Raw genomic sequence first — 23,109 nt, 5'->3', positions numbered from 1 at the left:
CGGTCGCCTGACCTTGGAACCTCAGGCGCCTGAAGTCGAGTTCGGTTGCCTGAACTCGCGGGAAAGCCTAAAAATCAGCTCTTTATTAAAAAGACACACGAAGTATCTTCTTGATCCAATGGCTAAGATTAATTCTAAGGGTATTTAATATATATTATGAATATCTAAACCCTAGAGGACAAGCTAAGAGATACAACAAGAAAGATATACATCTCATTGCAAGATTTGAACCCCAGAGCCGGTTTTCTGCACTTTAATCTTCTTCCATCTTCGTTTGGGAAAATCTCTACTGAAATCAAAAGGGCATTCATTCATCCAACTAAACTTTGATCCAGTATTAAGGTTTGATCTGTCAAGTTATTATTTTTCAAGAACCTCTCATCTCTTTACGTGTTTATCCTTAGAAAGAGGTTTTGATCTAAAGTGTGTATTCACATATAAAAAGTGATTTTCGGGAAGATCATGTTTTGAGAAAAACTTGTTAGCTTGGTTGATTGATTTGAAATTCAAGAAATACATAACACATATTCATATATATTGTTCATTAGGCTTCTTATTGAAAAACCTACTTTGATTAAAATATTGGAACTTGAAGGAAAATTTTGTGATTTTTGATTGAGTTGTATTCAAGTCAAATTTTTGTTAAATAACTCACTTCAAATATACTTGAGTATCTTTACAAAGTGAATCAAAAACCCTAGTGGACTCCAAAGCATTCCAAATATATTTTCACTTGGGAGTTTTGTTTAAATACAAATTTGTGTGTTGACACATATCATACATCAAACGATTGTATCGTTTTTCATACATTCTTGAGTTTCAAGTTATATCATATGTTAATGTACTAGGAAATTGAATTGTACTCACAAGCTTTTATTAGAAGCATTGTTTTGAGTATTATTTTCATATTTCATTGTAAACACGGTTCGGGTTGTGAACCGGGTGTGAGGAGGAAGTTGTACCTTTTGTGAGCAGCGAATAAGGAGGGAGCTGTACCTCTTGTAAGCACCGGTTTGTAAGGGAAGCTCCGTCTTACTTTAAGGAGCAGGATTTTTAGTGAATCCTTAAGTGGTTGCTCAAGGCAAGGACGTAGGCCAAGTCGGCTGAACCTCGTAAAATCGCGTTTGTCTTCTCTTTTCCTTTTTACTCTTTATTTTCTGCGTTATATTTAAATTGAGTATATTGCATGCATAGATATGATTGTCACACTCACACATAATTGAGCAACTAGAAGTAGTTGGTAAACTTATAAGAAGTGTGTAAAAGAAAATTAAGTGAATTATTTTTTTAATATCCAATTCACCCCCTCTCTTAGGATTACACCTTAATCAACATCCCTTATAACAAAACATTTACAGCTAAAAACATGAAAGTAGGAAATGTTAGGTCTATGACCATTCCACAATTCGTAGAGGGTTTTGTTAAGAGTGGGCCTGATCAAGACTTTGTTCATAACATAGCATGCAGTGCCAACAGCTTCAGCCTAGAAGTATTTAGGTAATTTATGTTCATTGAGCATTGTTCTACCCATTTTTTGTAGAGACCTATTCTTTCTCTCAACTACATGGTTCTATTGTGGAGTCCTAGGTGCAAAGAAATTATGAGATATACCATGAAGATCACAAAATTCCTCCATATCTTTATTATTAAATTCTCTTCCTCTATCACTTTTGATATGTGAGATCTTATATCCTTTATCATTCTGGATTTTTCTACATAATCCAGCAAGATTTTCATATGTTTCATCTTTATGAGTTAGGAATAATACCCATGTGAATCTAGAATAGTCATCAACAATTAAAAAAGCATATGATTTTCCTCTTAAACTCTGAATTTGATTAGGACCAAGTAAATCTAGATGTAGCATTTGAAGTGGCCGAGTATAGGAGATGACTTTCTTTTTCTTAAAGCTAGATTTAGTTTGCTTACCTAATTGACATGCATCACAAATTTTATCTTTTAGAAACTGTGTCTTTGGTAAGCCTCTAACTAATTCCTTTTTTACTAGCTTTAACAGTAAATCCATACTAGCATACCCTAGTCTCCTATGCCAAAACCAACTAGCCTCATTCAAAGTAGAAAAATATGTCACATATGGGAGGCTAAATTATCAAAACAAGTTGTATACACATTTTCATGACGCTCAGTAGTAAATAAAATTTTGTTGTCAGATTTATTTTCTACAATGTATTTGTCATGTTCAAACGACAACCTATAGCCTTTGTCACATAGCTGACTTATACTCAACAAGTTATGCTTCAATCCATCAACAAGTAAAACGTTATCTATGACAAGAGAGGGTTCCTTACCAACTTTATCTACTTCGATGATCTTCGAAGGTCACGAATTCACCTTCTTTGGATGCTATGGAAGCGAACTTGGCCTTATTGCCAGTCATGTGTTGTGAGCAGCCGCTATCCATGTACCATTTGTCCTTGAAGGAGGACGATCTCAGGAAAACTTGCAAAAGACACTCAAGTAACTGATTTGGTACCCAAATTCTATTGGGTCCATAGGGGTTAGTCCCTAATACTCCTTTGACTCTCCAGACTTTCTCTATTTTTACATTTCTGTTTTTAAATGGACAATCAAATTTAATGTGGCCTATATTTTTGCATTTAAAACAAGTAGTGTGCCTATAGGAGTCTTTAGACGGGATAACTGATTTTGATTCCTTTACAAAGTATCCCATGTAGATATTTTTATGTCTCCTATTTTCTATCCCATTAAAACCAAGGTCTTCTTTATCAAGAGAATTTTTTGGGCCCCAAGGAGTCTTTCAAAACTGTTTTGGCTCTCCGTGAATTTATAAATTATTTTGACCAATTTGTGCATTTATTTTCCAAATCATTAATTTTCTTAGTCATTTTCTCAAGAGATTTACAAACACGAATATATTCAAGTTGCAATTCTTTATATGTAGGCATGTGTGTCACAACGTGCACATAGTGGTCACTGTGATTTGCGACTTCAGTGTCGTTGGACTCAGTGTCTGAACCACTGATACTATGTTTAACCCAAGACGTGCCGACTTTTATCGCCCTCTTCTTCTTTTTCGATTCCTTTTTCATTAGTGGGCAGTCAGGTTTAATGTGGGCAACTTTGTTGCAGTTGAAGCATATGGGAGGATCTGCCTTTACCTTTTTCCTGCTCAACTTGCCCTTTTCCACTTTTGAGTTCCTTAATTTTCTGGAGGACCTCACATTCTTTTTAAAGAGCCTGCTGAATTTTTTGGTTATCAAAGCCATGTCTTCTTTTGGCTCCTCATCACTATCTATACTAGAGCCACTAGTAGACGCTCTCAAAGCTATCACTTTTCTAGCTTTGTTATGCTCACTCACCCTTTCATTTATGGCCATTTCATACGTAATGAGTGATCCTATAAGTTCATCTAGTGTCATTGCCTTTAGATTTCTACCCTCGGCTATGACTGTAGCCTTCACTTCCCAGACTAATGGTAGTCCCCTGAGAATCTTTCTAATCATTTTGTATGTTGGGTAAGTCTTGCCAAGTGCATGTAATGAATTAGTGATGTGTGTGAATCGAGTGTACATGCTTTGAATGGATTCACCAGGGTTCATCCTAAATGCCTCATATTCACTAGTTAACATGTCAATTCATTATCTTTTACATCTCTAGTGTCCTCATATGTAACTTCTAATTTATCCTATATTTCTTTAGCTGAGGTGCATGTCATGACCTTGTTGAGCATAGTATAAAAGATTCATGGCAGTAGCATTTACTTTAGTTGCTTTCATGTCATCATCTGTATATTCTTCTTTAGTCTTAGGTACATTTACTCTTTCTACAGTTTTCATAGGGACAAAATCTCCTTTGGAGACAACTCTCCACACCCACTAATTAGCATTTTGAAGAAAATTACGCATTCTCCATTTTCAATAGGTGTAATTAACACCACAAAAAATAGAAGGTCGTCTGGAAGAGTGTCCCTCCGCAAATGGGGTTACACCAACATGAGCCATTGCGATCTTTTGTAAAAATGTTTAGGTCTAGTGCAACGAGGCTCTGATACCAATTGATGTAATTGGTGTAATCCCAAAAGGGGAGGGGGTGAATTGGATATTTAAAAATTTTAGGTCACTTCTATTCTAATTCAATCCACAATCAGTATAACTCAATCTAAGGTCTTTTCTAGATACTTCCAATTCAATAGATACAAGGATAAGTAGATAAGCTAAACAGATAAAGCCCAGTATTTCTCAAGCAAACACAAATATGTATCAAAATATTAGTGCAATGAATCCAACAAATACCATAAAGTAAGTAAGCACGGGAATTTAAAGAGAAATAAAAGAACAATGACACACGATATGTTATCGAGGTTCAGCAACTATGCGAGAGAAACATCCTCTCCTTACTGGACGAGGAAAACCTCAGCTCACATTCATAGGACTGAGCCCAACCTTTACAACTGATCCTTACTGGCTAGATCACCATCTCCTTAGGCCACACCTGGAATAAAACCGCAAGTATAAATTTTGTGAACAATACAAGTGTTTCTATACTAAACAAATATGTACCACAGTATACCAAATTCACTCTTATATGATAAAGATTTATGCTCAATAGAGTATCATAATTTTATCTCTCAAACAAATAAATTATGTAACAATATCTCCGGCCAACAAATATTTTCAAACTAGGAAGTATAGGAGATAATGGCAATAAGCTTCAAAAATATTTTCTAATAAGCACAAAGCTAGCCTTTGAGTCTTGCAACGAATATGCAAAGTCACACAAGCTATGGAAAGTTTTTCCCAAAGAAATATACGTATCAATCAAATAATATGGGAAGAACTTCAAGATTTTACTCTCAAAAGGATTTTTAAAAGGTAAATGAACATGTGAGAGTAAAGACTTTTAAAACAAATGTGAAGCTCACAATAACAATCAATCAATCTTTCAAGTGCAATAACTTGCAAAATAAAGATTGAGAATCAAAGCTCTCTTTAAAAAAAAAAATTCACTAGAGAATGAGAAAGAGAGTAATAAGTGCTTGCAAATATGTGAGTAGGAGAAAAATAGCTCAAGAATTTTCATGGGATTTTTGTGCTAATCAAAAGTTAATCAAGTTGCTAATCAGGAGAAATGATGGGGTATATATAAGTTTCCTAAAAATTATGACCGTTAGGGACACGATCGAAATTTTAGATTTTTTTTTAAATAAAAAATAACCCTAATTAGCGCAGTAAAAATTTGGGAACTCGAGAGGTTCGGTCGACCTAGGGCATAGCCGGTCGACCGGGTCAAGTCAAAAATTTGAATTTTCTAAGAGGCTCGGTTGGCTGAGGAAACCATTGGTCGGCTGGCCAAAGGCAATTTTGAACCCTTCATAGGTTCGGGTGACTTAGGCACAAGGTCGATCGGTTGTTCATGTAGGTCGGTCAGCCGTGACATATTTGAACTAAAAGGATGGTTAGCCGAGGCTTTGGATAAGAGGCCATATATGCATGGTTGGTCAGCTGGGATCTTTAGTTCAATATGAGGTCGGTCGGCCGAACATGTCCAAAAATACAACTTTGCCCTCGGGGCAAGTTCGGTTGGTTGAGGTGATTTTAATATGTATGGGTTGGTAGACCAGGGCTCTTTAAATTTAAAGATTTTGCCCTGTTTTTGTTCCTTAAACTTTTTCAACCTTGTATGAGTAAGTTATGACATTTTAATTTAAGGGAATTGGATCCTATGGTCAATCTACGGCCTTTGAGTTTGAGCATTTAATCCTTATCATAGCTTATTCGCACAGGCATTTTAATTTAAGGGTATTGGATCCTATGGTCAATCTATGGCCTTTGAGTTTGAGCATTTAATCTTTATCATGCATGAGATGCAATTATTACAGACCAAGAAAAAAAAATGCTTTTACAATTGAAAAACAATATGTCTTCATTCCCTTTGCTTTTCAAATAGCCATCATATGGTGCGAGCTTTTGAATTTCTTATGGCTTCCATTGTGTCCTTACCATCCGTGCATGTTAAGAATTAATCATGTTAAAAAACTCAGTGCACAGGTAAGAAACAAAGTGATTTGTCATTATCACACATAGAGTCAACAATAAATATTATTATAACTATTTTACTTAATTATTTAATTTTTAAAATTTACTTTACAATAACAATCTTATCATACATGACAATTGAAAAATAGTAAAAATATGTTATAATTAATTTTATTATTTTTAAATTTTTAAAATTAACGAATATTTTAATTTTAATTTCATTTAAGCTTATTTTATCATTTTATTTTAATTTTAATTAAAAAGTATATATAAAATAAATTATTTAATCTAAAAAATTATTTATGAATATTAAAATTTTCTAACATAACAACTATAACTTTTAGTTTTTTTCGCAAATAATTAAAAATCAACAATAAAAATAAAAACTGGCAACATACTTTATTATATGTTTATTTATTGTGTAAAATAGAAACAAAAATAAATAAAAATAGGAATGATACCAATAACCTAACACATCCTTAATTAATGAGTCTATTTCCAGCACCATTTTAAAAGTTCATTTATTAAATGATTTAAACATAACTTTACTCGGCTCGGCTCGGCTCGGCTCGGCTCGGCTCGGCTCGGCTCGTGTTTGACTCATATGCAACCAGATTCAGTGGGGACTGGGGAATCGACTCACGAATATACCTCCAGCATTCGAGTACCAACCAGAGTTTAAAGCCTGAAGTTTGCATTGTGAAGAATTGATAGTTTGGAACAAAGAACAACGAATCCATCCAAATGCAGTTATTTCTTCTTCATGATCGTCCCGGCATGCGCTCCAGAGTTTGAAAGCCAGCCCATCTGGTGCTTCTTCTCTGCCACAAGAACCAGTCTTAATCAATTCGTGCACGTAAGTCTCGTTCTCTCTCAACTCTCTGGCGATTGATAAATTCTAGCTGGATTCAATTGCTGCATGGTTTGAAATTAAACCAAAAGCAGCAAGAAACTGTTTGCTTACTTGATTCCCTGATTCTGCTTTGGATGCCGAAATGAGGCGTTGGGTGGTGTTTGAATTTGTTTTACTTCGTGGACAACAGTTGTTTGATAAATTGCTGAAGTGGGATTCTGTTTGTCGGTCGAAATGCAATTTCAAGAATTATGCTGTTTGCTGTAGAATCATAGTATACGGTCGTAAATGGATTGCTCTGTTTAAGCTCAATGGATACTTCCTCTGTTTGTGCTTGAGAAAGAGGCCATTCCCCACAAAGTAACCTCCAAACAGATGGGGCGGCAAAGAAAAAAGGAGAAAGAGACAGGAAAATAAAGAGCAGGTAGATTGTGAGGAAAAAAAAATCTAACTTTGAGGAATATCTAATTTATATGGTTGTAACATATGAGATGATTGCTGAACTGAGTGGTTGTTTAGGAAGGAAATTGAGGTTGATTTGTGGAGGATTAAAGTTTTTGGCTTGCGTGAAAGGATTTTTCAAGCAAGCTGTAGTTTTTGTAGACAATAAGCTTATTGGCTCAAAGCTTGATTTAAACATACATCTATTTTAATAAGTTACAACAAATAGGTGATACAAACATGCTTCAATCATGTCTCTTTGACCTTTATGCTGGGGAAAAATAAGTTCAGCAATAATTCCCACCTTTTTCCTATTAAAAAGCAATAAGCTGTCTTTGAAGTAGTAACATCGAACAATACTTATAGAATGCACAAACAAAACATAAGGCATCAGCAGCACAAACAAGCCTGCTTCTATTAGTAGAATGTGCAACAACAACAACAACAGTTAAGCCTTTGTCCCAATGGTTTGGGATTCGTTAAATCAAAAAAATAAACGTGCCATCAACAATTGGGTGGGAAGAGGGGAGGGGGGGCGTGGGGAAAGAAGATGTGCCTTGCATAATCAGAACAGTTCAATATCCTAAACATTTTTAATTGTTTCACGGTTAAGGAATGCTTGCTTAAAGAATATGAAAATCTCTCAGGTTTCTGAGAAAAGTTTCTCCCACAAGAGAGCTAGCCTTGACAAATACAGCTGGATAGCCAATCGGAGCTTCTACCCCTGCTTCAAGACCTTGCTTTGTAAATTGTTTCCCTGTCCAAATATGCTGCCAAGAACAATCTTCCCCTACAGGAAAATAAACCTTAACAGTCTTCTGGCCTTTGTCAAGGACAGGCACTACTAGGATCTCAGTGCCGACCAGGAACTGCTGGTAACTCATCTTATGCACATGTTCATCATTTGGATAGTGGACAAATAGATGGCGGCAAACAGGCAGGCCTCTCTGAGCAGCTTCCTGTTTAGAGAGAGAGAGAGAGAGAGAGAGAATTTATTAAAGTCTCCACGGTAATGTTTTTGATTTTCAATTAGAACTATAAATTAATATTTAGCTTCGAATAACATGGGAAAAGTTACCAACATCCTTTTCATCCTGTTCCTTTAGGAACAACACAGTGTGCGTCGATATAGTAGGACGTACATTAACTATTGTTTTTTCTTTTAATCATATGTCATGCTTTTATTGGAGAACAGGACGAGAAAAAAACTTAGGGAACTTAACCCAAGCCGTCTCCTTCAGGTTATTACCTTCACAAGTTGGACTCTGTAGAACTTCCAAGCTTTGTATACTTTTGCAAAGCGTGCGAACTGTGATAAAGTTTGGTGGTTTGAGTAGAACTGTCTGTTAGTTGATGGCTTATTTCCCTGTTTGGAAAAAAAATACAGATCAGGAAGACAATATTCTAGACAAAGTTCAGAATTTAAGTTTTTAGTGGTTCTGTTTGGTTTTAGATGTCAAGCGCTCCAAATTCTCCAATGCAATATAGAAATCGTCTATTCTTGTTTGGATGCAATATAGCGAATCAAGTGGCTATTCTAAGGATTAAAACTCCAAATCCAGAATACAGAAATTAACCTGTACAACCAATCTTCCAGGTAAAATTCTTATCATGTTCCAGCTTTTCTAGCTTCTAAGTAGTTTATTTTTAAGATGACTCCATAAAGAAGCTATGTAATTTGAATATTTTAGGAGAAATTAAACACGTTATTGTAGGAGGAGAAAAGCATTCATTCTCTTTAACAACCAAACGTGATGATGATGATGATGATGATATTCAAGTATTTGAGGTCACAGATGTTAACTTACTTCATGAGTTCGGAAAACAGTGGTGAATGCATTTAGCTCCATCCATCTTAAGAGCAACTCCTCACTTCTTCGATACCGTATGACAGGTAAGTTTACAGCACAGTAGCCTCCAATATCACTGTGGTTAAAACCATAACCAGAAAGTCCACTGCTTAGTAAACCAATAACAGCACTCTTTATCCCATCATTAGCCTGCCAACTTACCATTTGGTCCCCTTCCCAAAACAGCATTCCCCACTTGGGACTATCCCTGAAACCAGCCCTCATGAAGAAGACCAAGCCTTCTTGTTGGCATTCTCCTGCGTTGCCTCGACAGGTATCTTTCCATTCTTCCACAAACTCCCGATTCAACCGGGCCCATAATTCTGGGTATTGGTTGTGGGCAGATACTGGATCCTCACCTAAATAGTGAGCGCACTTAGTTAATGCTGGTTACTTAGTTGGCATTGTGTAAACAGGTCCTCATTTCACTCATGCAGTCATGCAAACTGAAACAAAAGCAGACCCAAGTAGCCAAAATATATCCCTAATGCAACTGCTCACAACTCCTTTTTAACAACAATATTGCATTACATGTGCAACATACTGCCCTCTCATGCCACTGTCATCAAAGGATATCACATTAATACAAGATGCTGTTTCTAGTGCTACTACATAAATTTCCTTTTTGGTAGTTTACTTGGCAACTTTTGCCTTCTTTCAGAATTCATGCACACACATAATTAGTACAAACAAGAGAAATCCAGCCACCTAAATAATTAATCTATGTAAGCTTTAGGTGGAGCTGTAGTTGAAATTGGCACTTTTTTTTTCTTCTTTTTGAGTCAATTTTAGTTAGAAGTTGTATCAGCTTAAACAGGACCTCAAAGATGCTTCTTTTCTTAGTGGCCGGAAGTTTTCTCACTAAAAAGCTTTCGGACCTGCTTCAGTCTTTGTGAAACCAAGCAGACTCTCAGCGCACTCATTTCACTTGCAATCTTCCAGTTAGTGACATGTTCAGTACTCTTTATAAGAAAGGAATAGGGATCTAAAAACCTGAATATATTGTGGCATCTGCTGGCAGACCTTCACCAAAATCAGCCATCCATCCCCTGACTCCATCGTCTACCATTTCATGTAAAATCTGCTTGAACCATCTTGCAGTATTTGGGTGCGTCAAATCCAACATTCCAACATCAAAAGCAGTATTTGGAACCATGTATGGCTCACCATTCTTGTCTTTCACCAAGATGTCCAACTCTTTTGCCTCTTCGAAGAAATTTCTCCTCCTGTTTGGCTTGTCATCAGTCTGTGGTAGAGTGAAAGTTCAAAAAAAAATCATAAACTCTAACAATAATCATGGTGCAATAGACTAATGCACAAAGGAGCATTGCCATCATTTTATCACTTTTGTAAAGGGAAAATTTGGAGAAGAATTCTTTTTTCACCTCCTCAATTTTCATCACATGATGGTTTGACTCTTCTAACACCAATGTTACATTCTTTGGTTGTTAGTGCATTGGCAAGTCTAAAGGTTACACACTAATGCAAATGCAGGAACATCAGCAAGGGAGAAGTAAATTACCGGAGCTAAGCAAGGATTACAGTATGTCATCACATTTATTTGTTGATCACTAAGATCTTTAATAAGTTGCCGCCATCCCCAATACCTTGTTCTATCCACTTCCCAATTCCACCATAGTTGTGATCCAATTAGCGTCTCCCTCTGCCCCACCCAATCCTGCACAATAATCGCAACACAGTGGAATTCTCTCTATATGTCTAGGTCTAAAGTTTTTTTTTTTTTTTTTTTAAGCTAAAAGGAAAAACTATATAGATTTGAACTCATTTCTCTATGCGTTCATATGGGCACAGAGGTTACCTGCAGCCAAAATGCTGAAATGGGGACATCATAAGTCTGTAGTACATCCCAAACATGGCGCACAGCATCTGTGCCACCCTGCATTCCAACCACAGCGCCAGTTATAATCCATTCAGGAAGCTTGGGAGGCCTTCCAATAGTTTCTGTGAAGTTTTCTATGAGCTCGGAAGGTGAGGTTCCATGCAATATCCTTCCTTGTACCGTGTCACCATATATCTGCAAGCTTATACAGAATACACAAAGGATGATTTTTGAACAAATATTTTTAAGGAAAAAAATCCAGTGTACAGAAAATGAACTGCTGCAGGTGTGAAATCTAAATAGAGCATAAAATATGTTACCAAAACTATTTCCACTTGATCTATAAAAAATCAGTTACTCCAAATTTATCACGCAGGTGCTATGTTATGTGTTATTCTATGCGCCAATATCGCTAATCCATTGAACAATCTTTGAATAATTCTACAATAATAAGAAATGCTTCTTTTCTAAGATGAATTTCTTCTTCGAGATTCAATTTCATTTTTCCCTTCATGATGCACTTCCAATTGTTTTGGAACATGGAAACAACTGCCTGAATCTCAAATTGTCACTATGACCATAAGATGCATTTATTATCTAATATTACCTGTATCTGAACTCTATCTTGTCTTGTTAGATCAAATATTGAATAATCATATCCTTCAAGGTAAAGAGACCTCATCTTCGAGGTCATATAGAATGGTGAAGGTGCGTAAGTCGTACTCCAATCACCCCCAGCCCTGCAATACAATCGAGGTTTTAAAATTGAATGCATTGTGCAGATCATGGGTGGAATTTCAATGACGGAAGAATTGGAATTAGTATGTCTACCTGTAGCTAATCAAATTAACTGCTAATGTAATTGGCTGATCTCCTCTTCCAATGCCCTGTTCTTGAACAAGAATGGGTACCCTTTTGCCTTTGAAATCCATATGAGAGAACTGCTCTCCAAAACCATAAAATCTCTCAGTTTTTTCACTTGAATAAGTAAAACAGACCCTGTTGAAGTCTGTAGATCCTGCAACCTTCATTTCTCTCGTTTCCTCTGATGATGAAACATTGGCATATGCTCTAGGCTTTGAAAAGAACTGGTACCACCCAATCCGCCGCTTCCGAATGTGACCCAGTTTCCACCTGAAACCGCAGTACCTTCTGGAAACAGTTGGAGAAGTTCTTGGGTGAAATTCAAAGTTGGGTTTCCCAAGCTTCACTTGGAAACCAAACTGATTGCTGCTTTTCTGATCAAACAAAACCCAATACCTTGCACAAGTAAGAGAACCCTTTTGTGCCTCAAACTGAAAAGCTTCATGAATGCTGGAGTCAAGGAATCTCTTCTTCATACTGAAAATCCTGCCTGTGACTAGCAAAACAGGGAACCGGGCATCCTCCAAACCCAAGCTTTGATCTGAAAAGCCCAACGGAAAATCATGACCTCTTGCCTCTACAAAACAATTAGAGTCATTGACTACCTTAATTTCCTCAACAGTCTGATGATTACAGACCAAATGAACATCTTTATCTTTTATAACAAAGGATCCCCTGCTTTCTTCCACCTCTGTTTGAACCAATGCAGCGGAGACGAAGGCTTGTCCCGGGATGGTTGACCATATGGGTCGGTCGGGCTGTGCTTTATGAAAAATTGAAAGAAACCCGCCATTGTCGGAGCTCCAAATTAGCTGAAAATCTTTCCCAACACAGAGAATTTCATTAGTAGGGAGGTCTTGAGGATTGAAGAACAGGCTTCCCTGAACGAAAGGGAGTGACTTTGGGGTAGAAGGGAAGGGATTATTAAGGCGCTTATGGTGTTTTTTGATGACTTCAACAGTTGCCATATTGGGATCAAATGAGTAGAAGGATGAGAATGAGATCGCCTTTACAGATTTAAAAATGGGTCGCGTCTCTGTTCTGAATATTGTTGCTTGTAGATTCTGTTTAGCTTCCTTTCTTGAATCTTCAAAGTTGTTTCTTGAGGGTGTTGAAAATTGAAATCTTTACTTCTCAAATGACACTTGCAGTGATCTGTTTCGGACGAGTAGAGGCTTCGACCGGTAGAGCCTCGGTCATGAATTTTTGTTTTTTTAGATTGTATTTAGCTTGTAGAATGTTTTTTTTTTTTTTAAGAATAAAATAACTATTATAAAAATTGTATAAAGGTTAATAATTTTTAAAAAAAAAACTTATAAAAAATTTATATTGTTTTGTCCAAAATAATATTTTTAGAAATAGATATTCACATGATTAAATTTGAAAATAATTATTCCATATCATATTATGAATTTATACAAATTTTTATATTGTAATTTAGTTTATGTTTAAAATATATCTTTTGTAAGTTAAAACGAACCTCTATATTATCAAATGTAGCCTTTGCTTTTTGGATATTTTCCCTAAATCTTTTTAGATTTTTTTAATATTTTTTTGTGGAGGTATCTATTAGTGAAATAAATTTCTGTGTCTTTGGATCGTTGGGCCATTACAGGTATTATTTTATAAAAAAGAAAAAAAATTATTATAATCTTTTAGTGACCAAATTTTAATGATGTTTGTTTAGTTCACATATTCAACTAATGGTTTTTGAAAATTCTCATGATTCTTGAATATTTTCGCTTTGATTCACATTTCAAAAGTTTAAAATCTCATTCCTTGGAATGATTATGCACTCTCACCAAGTTTTTCAACACCAACATTCTTGTTGGATTAATCGATATATGTATTCTTAATTTGGCCGAACCATAAAAAAATAAAAATAAAATAAAAAAACTATGAAGTGTGACAAAAAAACCTTACCATAAAAAAATAAAAATAAAATAAAATAACTATGAAGTGTGACAAAAAAACCTTAATAATAGTTAAAGCTCTCTCTCCGTCATGAGTGGATGAACTTTTATACAAAGATTGGATTGTATTAGTTCTTTTTATTGAAAATGTTTTGGTATTTGAAATCATTGTCTTGTCAAATTATAGACAACAATTTAAACATGGAACATGATAAACTATGTAAAATAGTTTACTTTAATACTATTTGATCATATGAATAGAATGGAATTAGGAACAATGGAGCCAAATTCATCATTTGATTTCATCGTGTTTTCTATTCAAATTTTCTTTTCATTCTCATTTTTTCTTGTGAACAAACGTAACATTATTTTATTCATTTTTATAAACCTCAATCATTAAAAAAAATGCCTTAGAAGCACCAATTTTAGACTTTAAATTTAAATTTTATAAAATTTAATATAATTTTGTATTGTCTTTCATATAAGTCTACACAAATTTAAATTTAAATTTTGATGGGGGGGCATAACATGGTCCTTTCTATTTTATTTTTTGAAATGCATGTGGGCTTGAAGATGGGAGGAATTCATTTTGAATGTGCGAAATGTACATCCCGTATTTGAATCTAACCGTCATTCCGGTTCTGTTCTAAGTCGCCCCAACCAAGAATGAATCCAACCTTGTTTTCTAACTAGAACCATGCACCTACTGCTGACTGTTCTTCTCCATCTATAGGTGTTGTTGGGCAAATTCTTTATCATCACAAAAGGCACAAACCTCGTTTTTAAGATTTGGCCAAAATAAATGAATAAATATTTTTTTTCTTGAGATTTTGAAAATTCGACAAGCATTCTATGGACTTACAAAAAGATATTGTTGTGTAAAAAACCCCCCAAATTTGCACAGCGGAATATATATTTGTACAAGGATCAAACAAACGATGCAGCAATCTAAATGGTGAATACAGAACAATTTCATAACCACAACAAGTAAATGAAAGCAATAACAATAATAATGACATCAAAAATTACGTGATTCGACAATGCCTACATTCACGGGAGTAAACGGTAAGAATTCACTATTTTCTTGTGTAAATTAGAAGAGTAATACAATAACTCTTTCAATTCTCTCAACAGCTATCAACCAACACACTAGGCTTACTATATACAACGTATTCTATGTATATATAAGCCTCCTCAGAGGTTTCCCCTCGAAACTCAACCGTATTAATGTTCATTTATTCAAAATTTGAAATTTGCACTAGGAATCCCGAGCCAAACCGTCAACTGTTTTAGGCAGTATGTAAATTGCACTACTGCACCTTGATTTCCCTGTATGTTTTTCCTTAGAATGAGCCACAATTCACAACAAACTCCACCTTGGCGAACGTATGCCCCTTCGAAGAAATCAAAAACATAAACCCGTTACTCCACTTTGAACTTGGGACGTTAGGTTGGGACTGTTTCCCGTCTAGCAACTGAAGACAAACGCCAAGTCCAAGTAATGCCGCTTGAACTTACCGATGGCAGTTTCAGCTTCTATCATCAACCTTGATACAGTTGTATATGCAGCAATCTGAGACTTCGCCCTAGGCTTCCAACAAGGTCTTCCCATAACAGTAAACACAAACGCTACTCCAAGCCTTCTGTCACCAAAGATCCCTGCATAGTCTTCCACAAATCTCACAACTGACGGTCCACTTTGTTGCCTACTGAAACACCTCATTACATTATCATGAGGGACCTTTGACATATCCCAAAAATCATAGTTCGTCCTTGGGCATAGAGCGTCATATATTTCACAATGATTCTCCACAGAACCCCTTTTAGATGGAAAACGAAGTCTCACTGCAATTTTGTCCACAAAGCCACACTGAGATAACACCAACCTCCCTGCAACCCTGTTTATGCGAATCTTCAAACCAAGACCTTTCTTGGTCGTACCCAACACATTCATGTCAAAAACTTTTAACATAGTTCCCAACTGATTAGTCTCAGTCAAAGTCTTCCCAGCCAATAACATGTCATTCACACACAACAGATACATCACTCCCTTGCATCATATCACCATCTTCCACACTAGAAGCCTCACCAACTCCCACACCTGGTTCTTATGCAATATCTTCATTTCCTCCACCATAACACTTATCCATTTATTTTTTTCCTTTATCATGCATTGCAACTTGAAAAATAGTAGGAATCTTGCTGTTGGTAGTAGTAATGAATGCATATAACATTAGAATGCCAACTTTATACCTAAGTGGTGGTTTGATAGTGCACATAGGCCAACCTTGATCTTGTTGGTTTCCCGAACTGAAACTCCTTGTAATACGAGCAATGTCATCTTTGTCCTCAGTATGTTGCTCCACTTGCATTACATGCCCATTAATACTGTGATACTATTGACCCGACATAGAACTCCTCGCATTTCTGCCCTGAGTATCTAACTCTACCTGAATTACATGTTCGCTGCTACCGCAATTTTTCGACATTTATTTCTCTTCATTTACCTAAGTACGTCGCCCCATGACTTTTTCACCAAAAGTCATATCCTCGATCACCCCTTTATTTACCACAGGATCACCCAAGTTGTACCTACCTTTCTTATACCCCAAAAGGATGTATTGTCCAAACATAACACAAAGCCTAGATCCTTCATCACTAGAATAGTGCAACAGTAGACATCCACTCACAACCGAGTAGTCTACCGCAGAACCTGCCCACAATTCACCTACAACTCTCTCAACTAACGATACTTTTGGCTATCAGTCACACAAGAAACGTGTCATACTCACTGACTTCACCAAGAAATACCCTGTAAGCCCTGTATGTAACCTGTCCTGCTCACAAAACTTCTTGAACAAAACCAGTGTACTCAGTCCCAATGTCTGACTTAAGGACCTCTCTCCCAATCTAGTAATCCACCTCAACCACAAGTTTAACCTAGGAAACTCATCTGGTTTGTGCCACATGAGATAAACTGCGACCTTTCATGCTAAACCCATGAAAAACATATGTCTACCCCGTGATGCTTTCCTCATCAATCCCCAAACATCTAAATACATGTAGTCACTCATATGCCTTAACTGTATATACCACACAACATCTAATTCAGATTCTACAACTACAGCTCCACCTACAATTGTAACACCCTACAGTGCAAAAATATTTTCCGCTACCTTTTTTCCTTTCATCACTATCGATTCACCTTCACACACTTTCATTTCCCCACTTTTAGACTTGTAGCTATACCCGTTACAATCTAAAGTGCCCAATGAAACTACATTCTTCCTTAGACCTGGTACATGCCTTACATCACATATGGTTCTTATAACACCATCATACATTTTGATTTTGACATTTCCAATACCAATTATTTTGCATGAAATATCATTTCTCATCAAAGCACAACCAACATAAACTAACATGTAGGTGTTGAACCATTTTCTATTTGTTTTCATGTGATAAGAGCATTCGGTATCTAAGATCCAAGAATCATTTGTGAGGCACTCTGAACCCGATGAATCACATAGCATATCACCATCACTGCTTTCCGAGTCTTCTTCCACTATATTTTCAGATTTTTGACGAACCCTTAGACATATATTGGCTTTCTAGTTTTCGTCAAACTAATGTCGGAGAATCCTCATCCATGACGTGATACAACACGTCATCAGCCAAACAAAGTCGTATGGTTGATACTGTTGCTACCCCCAATTCATTCCAACTTGCTTCATCCATGCTTTTCGCTTGAATTCCATATAATGCCTTCACCATCCCCTGCTGCATCAAAAGATCCTTCACCCTTTTCTACCACAAACCGAAATTCCCGATTCCATCAAACTTGAAAACGTCAAATTTTGCATATGAAGATCCAAAGGTCATTACAACAATGCTCTTATACCTATTGTTGTGTAAAAAACCCGCAAATATGCACAGCGGAATATATATTTGTATAAGGATCAAACAAACAATGCAGAAATCTAAAAGGTGAATACAGAACAATTCCACAACCACATCAAGTAAATGAAATCAATAACAATAATAATGACACCAGGAATTATGTGGTTCGGCAATGCCTACATTCACGGGAGCAAACAGTAAGGATTCACTATTTTCTTGTGTAAATTACAAAAGTAATACAAGAACCCTTTCAATTCTCTCAACAACTATCAACCAACACACCAGACTTACTATATACAATGTATTCTATGTATATATAAGCATCCTTGGAGTTTTTTTCCCGAAACCCAACCATATTAACGTCCATTTATTCAAAATTTGAAATCTGCGCTGGACATCCCGAGCCAAACCATCAATGGTTTGGGTCAAACCATCAACGTTTTCAGGTAGTATGTAAATTGCATTGCTACACTGCACTGTTGCACCCTGATTTCCTTCATACTTTCACTTAGAATGTGAGTCATAATTCACAACAGATATAAACCTCATTAAAGTTTTTCAAAAGCCTCATGGATTTCATTAGGCATTTAGTTTTTTGAACTTGTATTTCTATGATAATTTATCATCAAGTTCTCGAGGAGGTATCATTGTCATGTAAATCTAGTATCTAAGGAGGTCTATAGAATGTTTGAAATTTCAAGAGAGGTCCACATTTTTTGAAAAATTTTAGAGAGTTGTATGAGATTTTTAAACTTTTTTTTAGTCAAACCTTAAAAAAGTTTGGTGCTTTTTTTTCCTTTATTATTATTATTTCAACCTTTTCCAATATTTTGAATAGCTTATTTGATAATAATCCAAAGAAGGATGAATTTTTATTGCTCATAATAAAGAATAACAAACCATGTCAAATCAATCTATTGGCCTATGAATACAAAACTAAACAAAGGTAAACAAGGCATACCTTGCATCATGGAATCCATAGAGGGATTCCTATTCGAGTTTTAAATTGTGCATGTGTGCAAAGAGCAAGTTGTGACTTTATGGGAGATCACAATAGCATTATGTGAGGGCAGAGACCTCTCATTCTGTTTATATAGTCCCACTTTCATTGAAATATAAAGGCCCAATGCAAAATATGTTTATTACATAACATCAATTTTAAAGTTCCTAAAAGTCCGAAATTCAATTTGAGTTTTATAAAATAGGCTATGTTAAGTCTATAAAATTTTAGCATTCTCCAACATGTAATGCATAACTAAAGTTTTATAAAATAATATCTGAATTAAATCAACAATATGTAACCAGATTCTCATACATAGGCGACGTAGGTAGGGAATTCAGCAGCATCAACGCTTTGTCCTCTTCCTCAAACTTTACATCAACTCACCCTGTATCACTAATGATCTGATTAAATGTGTTGATGTGCTGAGTCAAGTACAAACCCTCCAGTTTCAGCGAAACCTCTGCCAGCAATTTCTCATCCATAACGTGATACAACATGTCATCGGTCAAACATAACCTGATAGTGGACATAGCTCTCGCTTCCAACTCATTCCAACTTGCGTCGTCCATGCCTTCCGGCTTCTTTCTGTATAGACCCTTCACCATCCCTTGCTGCACTAGCAAGCCCTTCACCCTCCTCTGTCAAAGTATGAAATTCCTCGTTCCATCAAACTTACCAACCTCGAACCTTGCAAAAGAAATCCCAAGCATTGCGAGCCAATAGCTTTGATACCAATTGTTGTAGACAATTAGCGCTCTGATACCAATTTTTGGTGCAGAGTGTGCACAATGGAAGACCTCACACAAACTCTCTAAACAATCAATGGAACAAGCAAAGCAAGCACTCAATGATGAACTACTAAATAAGCAATCACTCGAGAATGAGAATCAAAGATACAATAATATATGTGGTTCGATAATTTGCCTACGTCCACGGGAGCAGCGGTTGTTTTTCACTATCACAATGAAGCTTACAAGAAGCTCATCAAACTAGGGTTAGATAATAATGATTACATACTAATCATGTCATGCCCCCTAACCTGTAAGGTGGGGCCCGGGGTGTGATAAGACTAATCGTCGTCTCTGATACCATTCACGCAGCGGAAAAATAAAGAACAACCTCAAATAAAATACTTGAGTACTATATACAACCCATAAAGGAGTATCCTTTCACTTTATATTACATAACTAGAAATTTTAAAACATAATTATACATATTTCAGTTCTTACTACCACCCAAAAATTACCCAAAATTCTTAGCCCTGCCCCTGAGCTTTCTAAGATTGATCACCAGAAAGACCTAAAAAGTCAATAAATCCTCGGGGTGAGATACCTCTCTGTAAGGAAGAAATAAACTATAACAGTGTGTGGTAGAAAAGTTTTAATATATATATATACACACAAAATAAACTCATCTATTAATCAACAACAACTGGCAAGACACATACAAACTGTAGTCACACAAACAAAACCAATATTTATAGTGAAAGTTCCTGAGGATTGGGAAAATTACATGCTCATACATGTATCTTCCCTCTGCTCTAATACCATTACAACTATCAAGGCACTCAACTTACTCAGTAAGCCTTCAAGGTTATATTTATAAGTGAAGTCTCCGAGAATAGGGAATATTACACGCTCATACATGTAACTTTCCTCTGCTCTGGTACCTTTACAACTACCAGGGCATTCTCCTTTCTCAACAAGCCCTTGGGTGCAGAGATTTACTTCGTCATAAATATTTATAAAATTAAATTCACATATCAATATTCATACTCAATTCAATATCCATCACATTCCACATCAATCATCCACACAGGATTCACATATCCACACAGGATACCACACACTTCATTCACACCCACACAGGGTCCATGTCCACATAGGATACACAACCACACAGGTTACCATTCCACAAACAACCATGTTCATAGTCAATCGGTAAAACGAACTCCTCATTCCACTGTCAACGTTTTACCCCTTTTATATAAATGACCATATAACGACCTCCTCATACCACTGCCAACGTTATATGGTGATTTATATCAGGTATGATATAATGACCTCCTCATACTACTGCCAACGCTATATCGCAATTTATATGAACCACATTACACATCCAAGACATTTACAACATTATTCACCACTAGACAGTATTCTCAATCAAGTAGTATTCACAATCGAGCATTCTCAAGTGTACATTATTCACAAACAAGAGTATTCTCAACCAACAGTTATTAACAACTAGTTAATTAAAAAGGATTTTTTCATGTCACACCATTTTTCCAAATATATATATACATATATTAATCAAAAATCATTATTTTCAATTGTTAATGCAACGACCTGAAGAAAATGATATTTAAATAATATAGAGGGAGGAAAATGGAAATAGAAACAGAAGGAGGCAGCGCGTTCATCGACGACGTTGCATTTTGGAATGTAATAACCCAACAATTTTCCTAGGGCCTCGTCAAAGAACACAAGGGATTCGTCGACGAGGATACATGAGGACTTCGTCGACAAGGAAGCATTTCGTCGACGAGAAAGTACCGAGCGGCTATTTTTCGAATTCTGAATTTCGTCGATGAGGAGGTGGTATTCATCGACAAACCTCCTTCTAGACCTCGTCGACGAGATGACATGGCTCGTCGACAAAGGCCGCAATATAAATAGCCCTAAACTTGGTTTAATCGCATAAATTCAACGCAAACCTTCCTCTCTCTCTCTCTCTCTCTCTCTCTCTCTCCTACGGTCTCTCCTCCATCTCTCTTCTATTGTTGTTCGCCGGATTGACAATCTGAGGCCACCATGACGCTCCTGGCGGAGTTCTCTTCAAGTCTATTGGGGTGGATCGTTAGTGGGATTGAGTCGAATTTCATCCCAAAATCAGGGTAAGACATTTTATTCAGTTTTTTGCCTTCTAGCAATTGCAAGAAATGATGGAGGCAAAGAAATAATGATATTCTGTTCTAATGAATATTGTTTTCAGGGTGTTGAGTAGGAAGCCCTGCAAGTGTTGGATCAGTATACAATAAGGGCTTTTCAATAGTCAAGTAAGGGGAACATGCTATGTTAGGAGACTTCATTACGATTTCAATACAAAATATAGGTTGTTATCAAGTAATTATTCAAATTATATATACGGTTTTTAGAGCCTGATTATAATAATAGTTATTAGTGTGACTTGAGTTTATTAGAGTACAATACCATATTTATATAAACCATGAATACCATGTTTACAATTTATGAACAGAAATACCATGATATTTACATGTTTATAGAATAAAGGACTTTCAATATACAATATATTCAGAAAAATATATATTCAGTAATTTTAGAATAATCAGTTTTTCAGTACTATAACACCCCAATAATTAGTTATACAGATAACAGTTCAGTTATACAGAAATCAGATTTTTAGTCAGTTAATTTAGAATTTCAGATAAATTATATAAGGTTATGGTTATTTCAAAAATCATGGTAAAACAGTATGTTAAAGATATCAGCTACCTATATAGTATCAGACCCTAATTGATCAGATTCAGTAGAGCACGGTACCGTAGCTACAAATATTCAGCTCAGAGTGCAACCACTTTACTCAAATAGTAAGTGGTATGAGGTCGATCATGCCCGCGTCAGGACAGGCTCTCCACCAGATATGGATTGAGGGGACTGATCAGATTGTCAAAGTTCAGTTGACTTACCCTGGTAGGCCAGCCATGATAGGTCTCGCCTTCAGGCCGCACAACCCTGTCATAAAGGGTTAAATCATACATCCAGAGAAATTTCTCAGATATTATGAGTACTATCAGACTTTCAGATATAGTAGTATTAATATGAAAAGTAATTTCATACAAATTGACATGTTAAATTATGTAATTAATGGTTTTATTATACGTTAAGTAATATCAGTATTTTCAGGTTCAGTTATTCTTACTATTCTTAAATCAAATTACTTTTATCAAACTATAGCTCAGTGGCCACACACTAATTATAGCATGTTTCGTCTTACTAAGTATTGGCTCATCCCAGTGTTGAATTATTTTTCAAGTAAACCAGCTAGGCGAGCGGAGCAGGCTCGCAGGTAGAGGGGTTGTTGCACTGCCCTTTTTGAGAGTGAGTATTTATTTTTAGGTGGCATGTTTTTGTAAACCCTTGGTATCAATAAGGGTAGTTTCGAAAGAATAGTGATGTTTGTATATCGTCGGATGATTTGACACTCTGGTATTGTATTATATGTGGATTTATTTTATATTATTGGTTTTCTGCTGTTCAGGTTAATGTTTTGATATTAAAATAAGGGAAAAGATTTTATTTTATTAGCAAGTCGTCACAATTTGTTATCAGAATTTAGGTTGCTAGGTTCTATAGACTTTAGAGTGCAACGGAAGCAATACCAGAGTATAGGAAATGATTTGAGGTTTGT

General features: G+C 36.0%; 1 protein-coding gene and 1 long non-coding RNA gene across 2 annotated transcripts; one reads left to right on the top strand and one right to left on the bottom strand.

The window, feature by feature from the left end:
* The first annotated feature begins 6,423 nt into the window (after nucleotides 1–6,423).
* On the top strand, nucleotides 6,424–11,375 carry LOC131143488 (uncharacterized). Its single transcript, XR_009133510.1, has 2 exons — nucleotides 6,424–6,873; nucleotides 10,974–11,375. It is a non-coding gene; the product is annotated as an uncharacterized LOC131143488 (long non-coding RNA).
* LOC131143487 (uncharacterized) lies at nucleotides 7,702–13,065 on the bottom strand. The gene is made up of 8 exons (XM_058091824.1): nucleotides 11,833–13,065; nucleotides 11,609–11,741; nucleotides 10,981–11,196; nucleotides 10,684–10,839; nucleotides 10,155–10,407; nucleotides 9,120–9,520; nucleotides 8,561–8,677; nucleotides 7,702–8,270 (listed from the first exon to the last, which is right to left on the bottom strand). The coding sequence occupies exons 1-8, from the start codon at nucleotides 12,831–12,833 to the stop codon at nucleotides 7,935–7,937; spliced, it is 2,613 nt and encodes an 870-aa protein (XP_057947807.1). The 5' UTR covers nucleotides 12,834–13,065; the 3' UTR covers nucleotides 7,702–7,934.
* Between the last annotated feature and the right edge of the window lie 10,044 nt (nucleotides 13,066–23,109).

This window comes from Malania oleifera, chromosome 11, assembly GCF_029873635.1.
Source record: "Malania oleifera isolate guangnan ecotype guangnan chromosome 11, ASM2987363v1, whole genome shotgun sequence".
NCBI lineage: Eukaryota > Viridiplantae > Streptophyta > Magnoliopsida > Santalales > Ximeniaceae > Malania > Malania oleifera.
This window is presented reverse-complemented; position numbering and strand designations above follow the sequence as displayed.

Bases quoted from the DNA above. Each gene is read 5' to 3' on its own strand.
- LOC131143487 (XM_058091824.1), bottom strand. From the start codon at position 12,833: ATGGCAACTGTTGAAGTCATCAAAAAACACCATAAGCGCCTTAATAAT. The intron at 11,197-11,608 runs GTAATATTAGAT...ATAAGCTTGCAG, and splicing joins AAGATAGAGTTCAGATACAG to ATATATGGTGACACGGTACA. The intron at 10,408-10,683 runs GTAATTTACTTC...ACTCTACCACAG, and splicing joins GTAATCCTTGCTTAGCTCCG to ACTGATGACAAGCCAAACAG.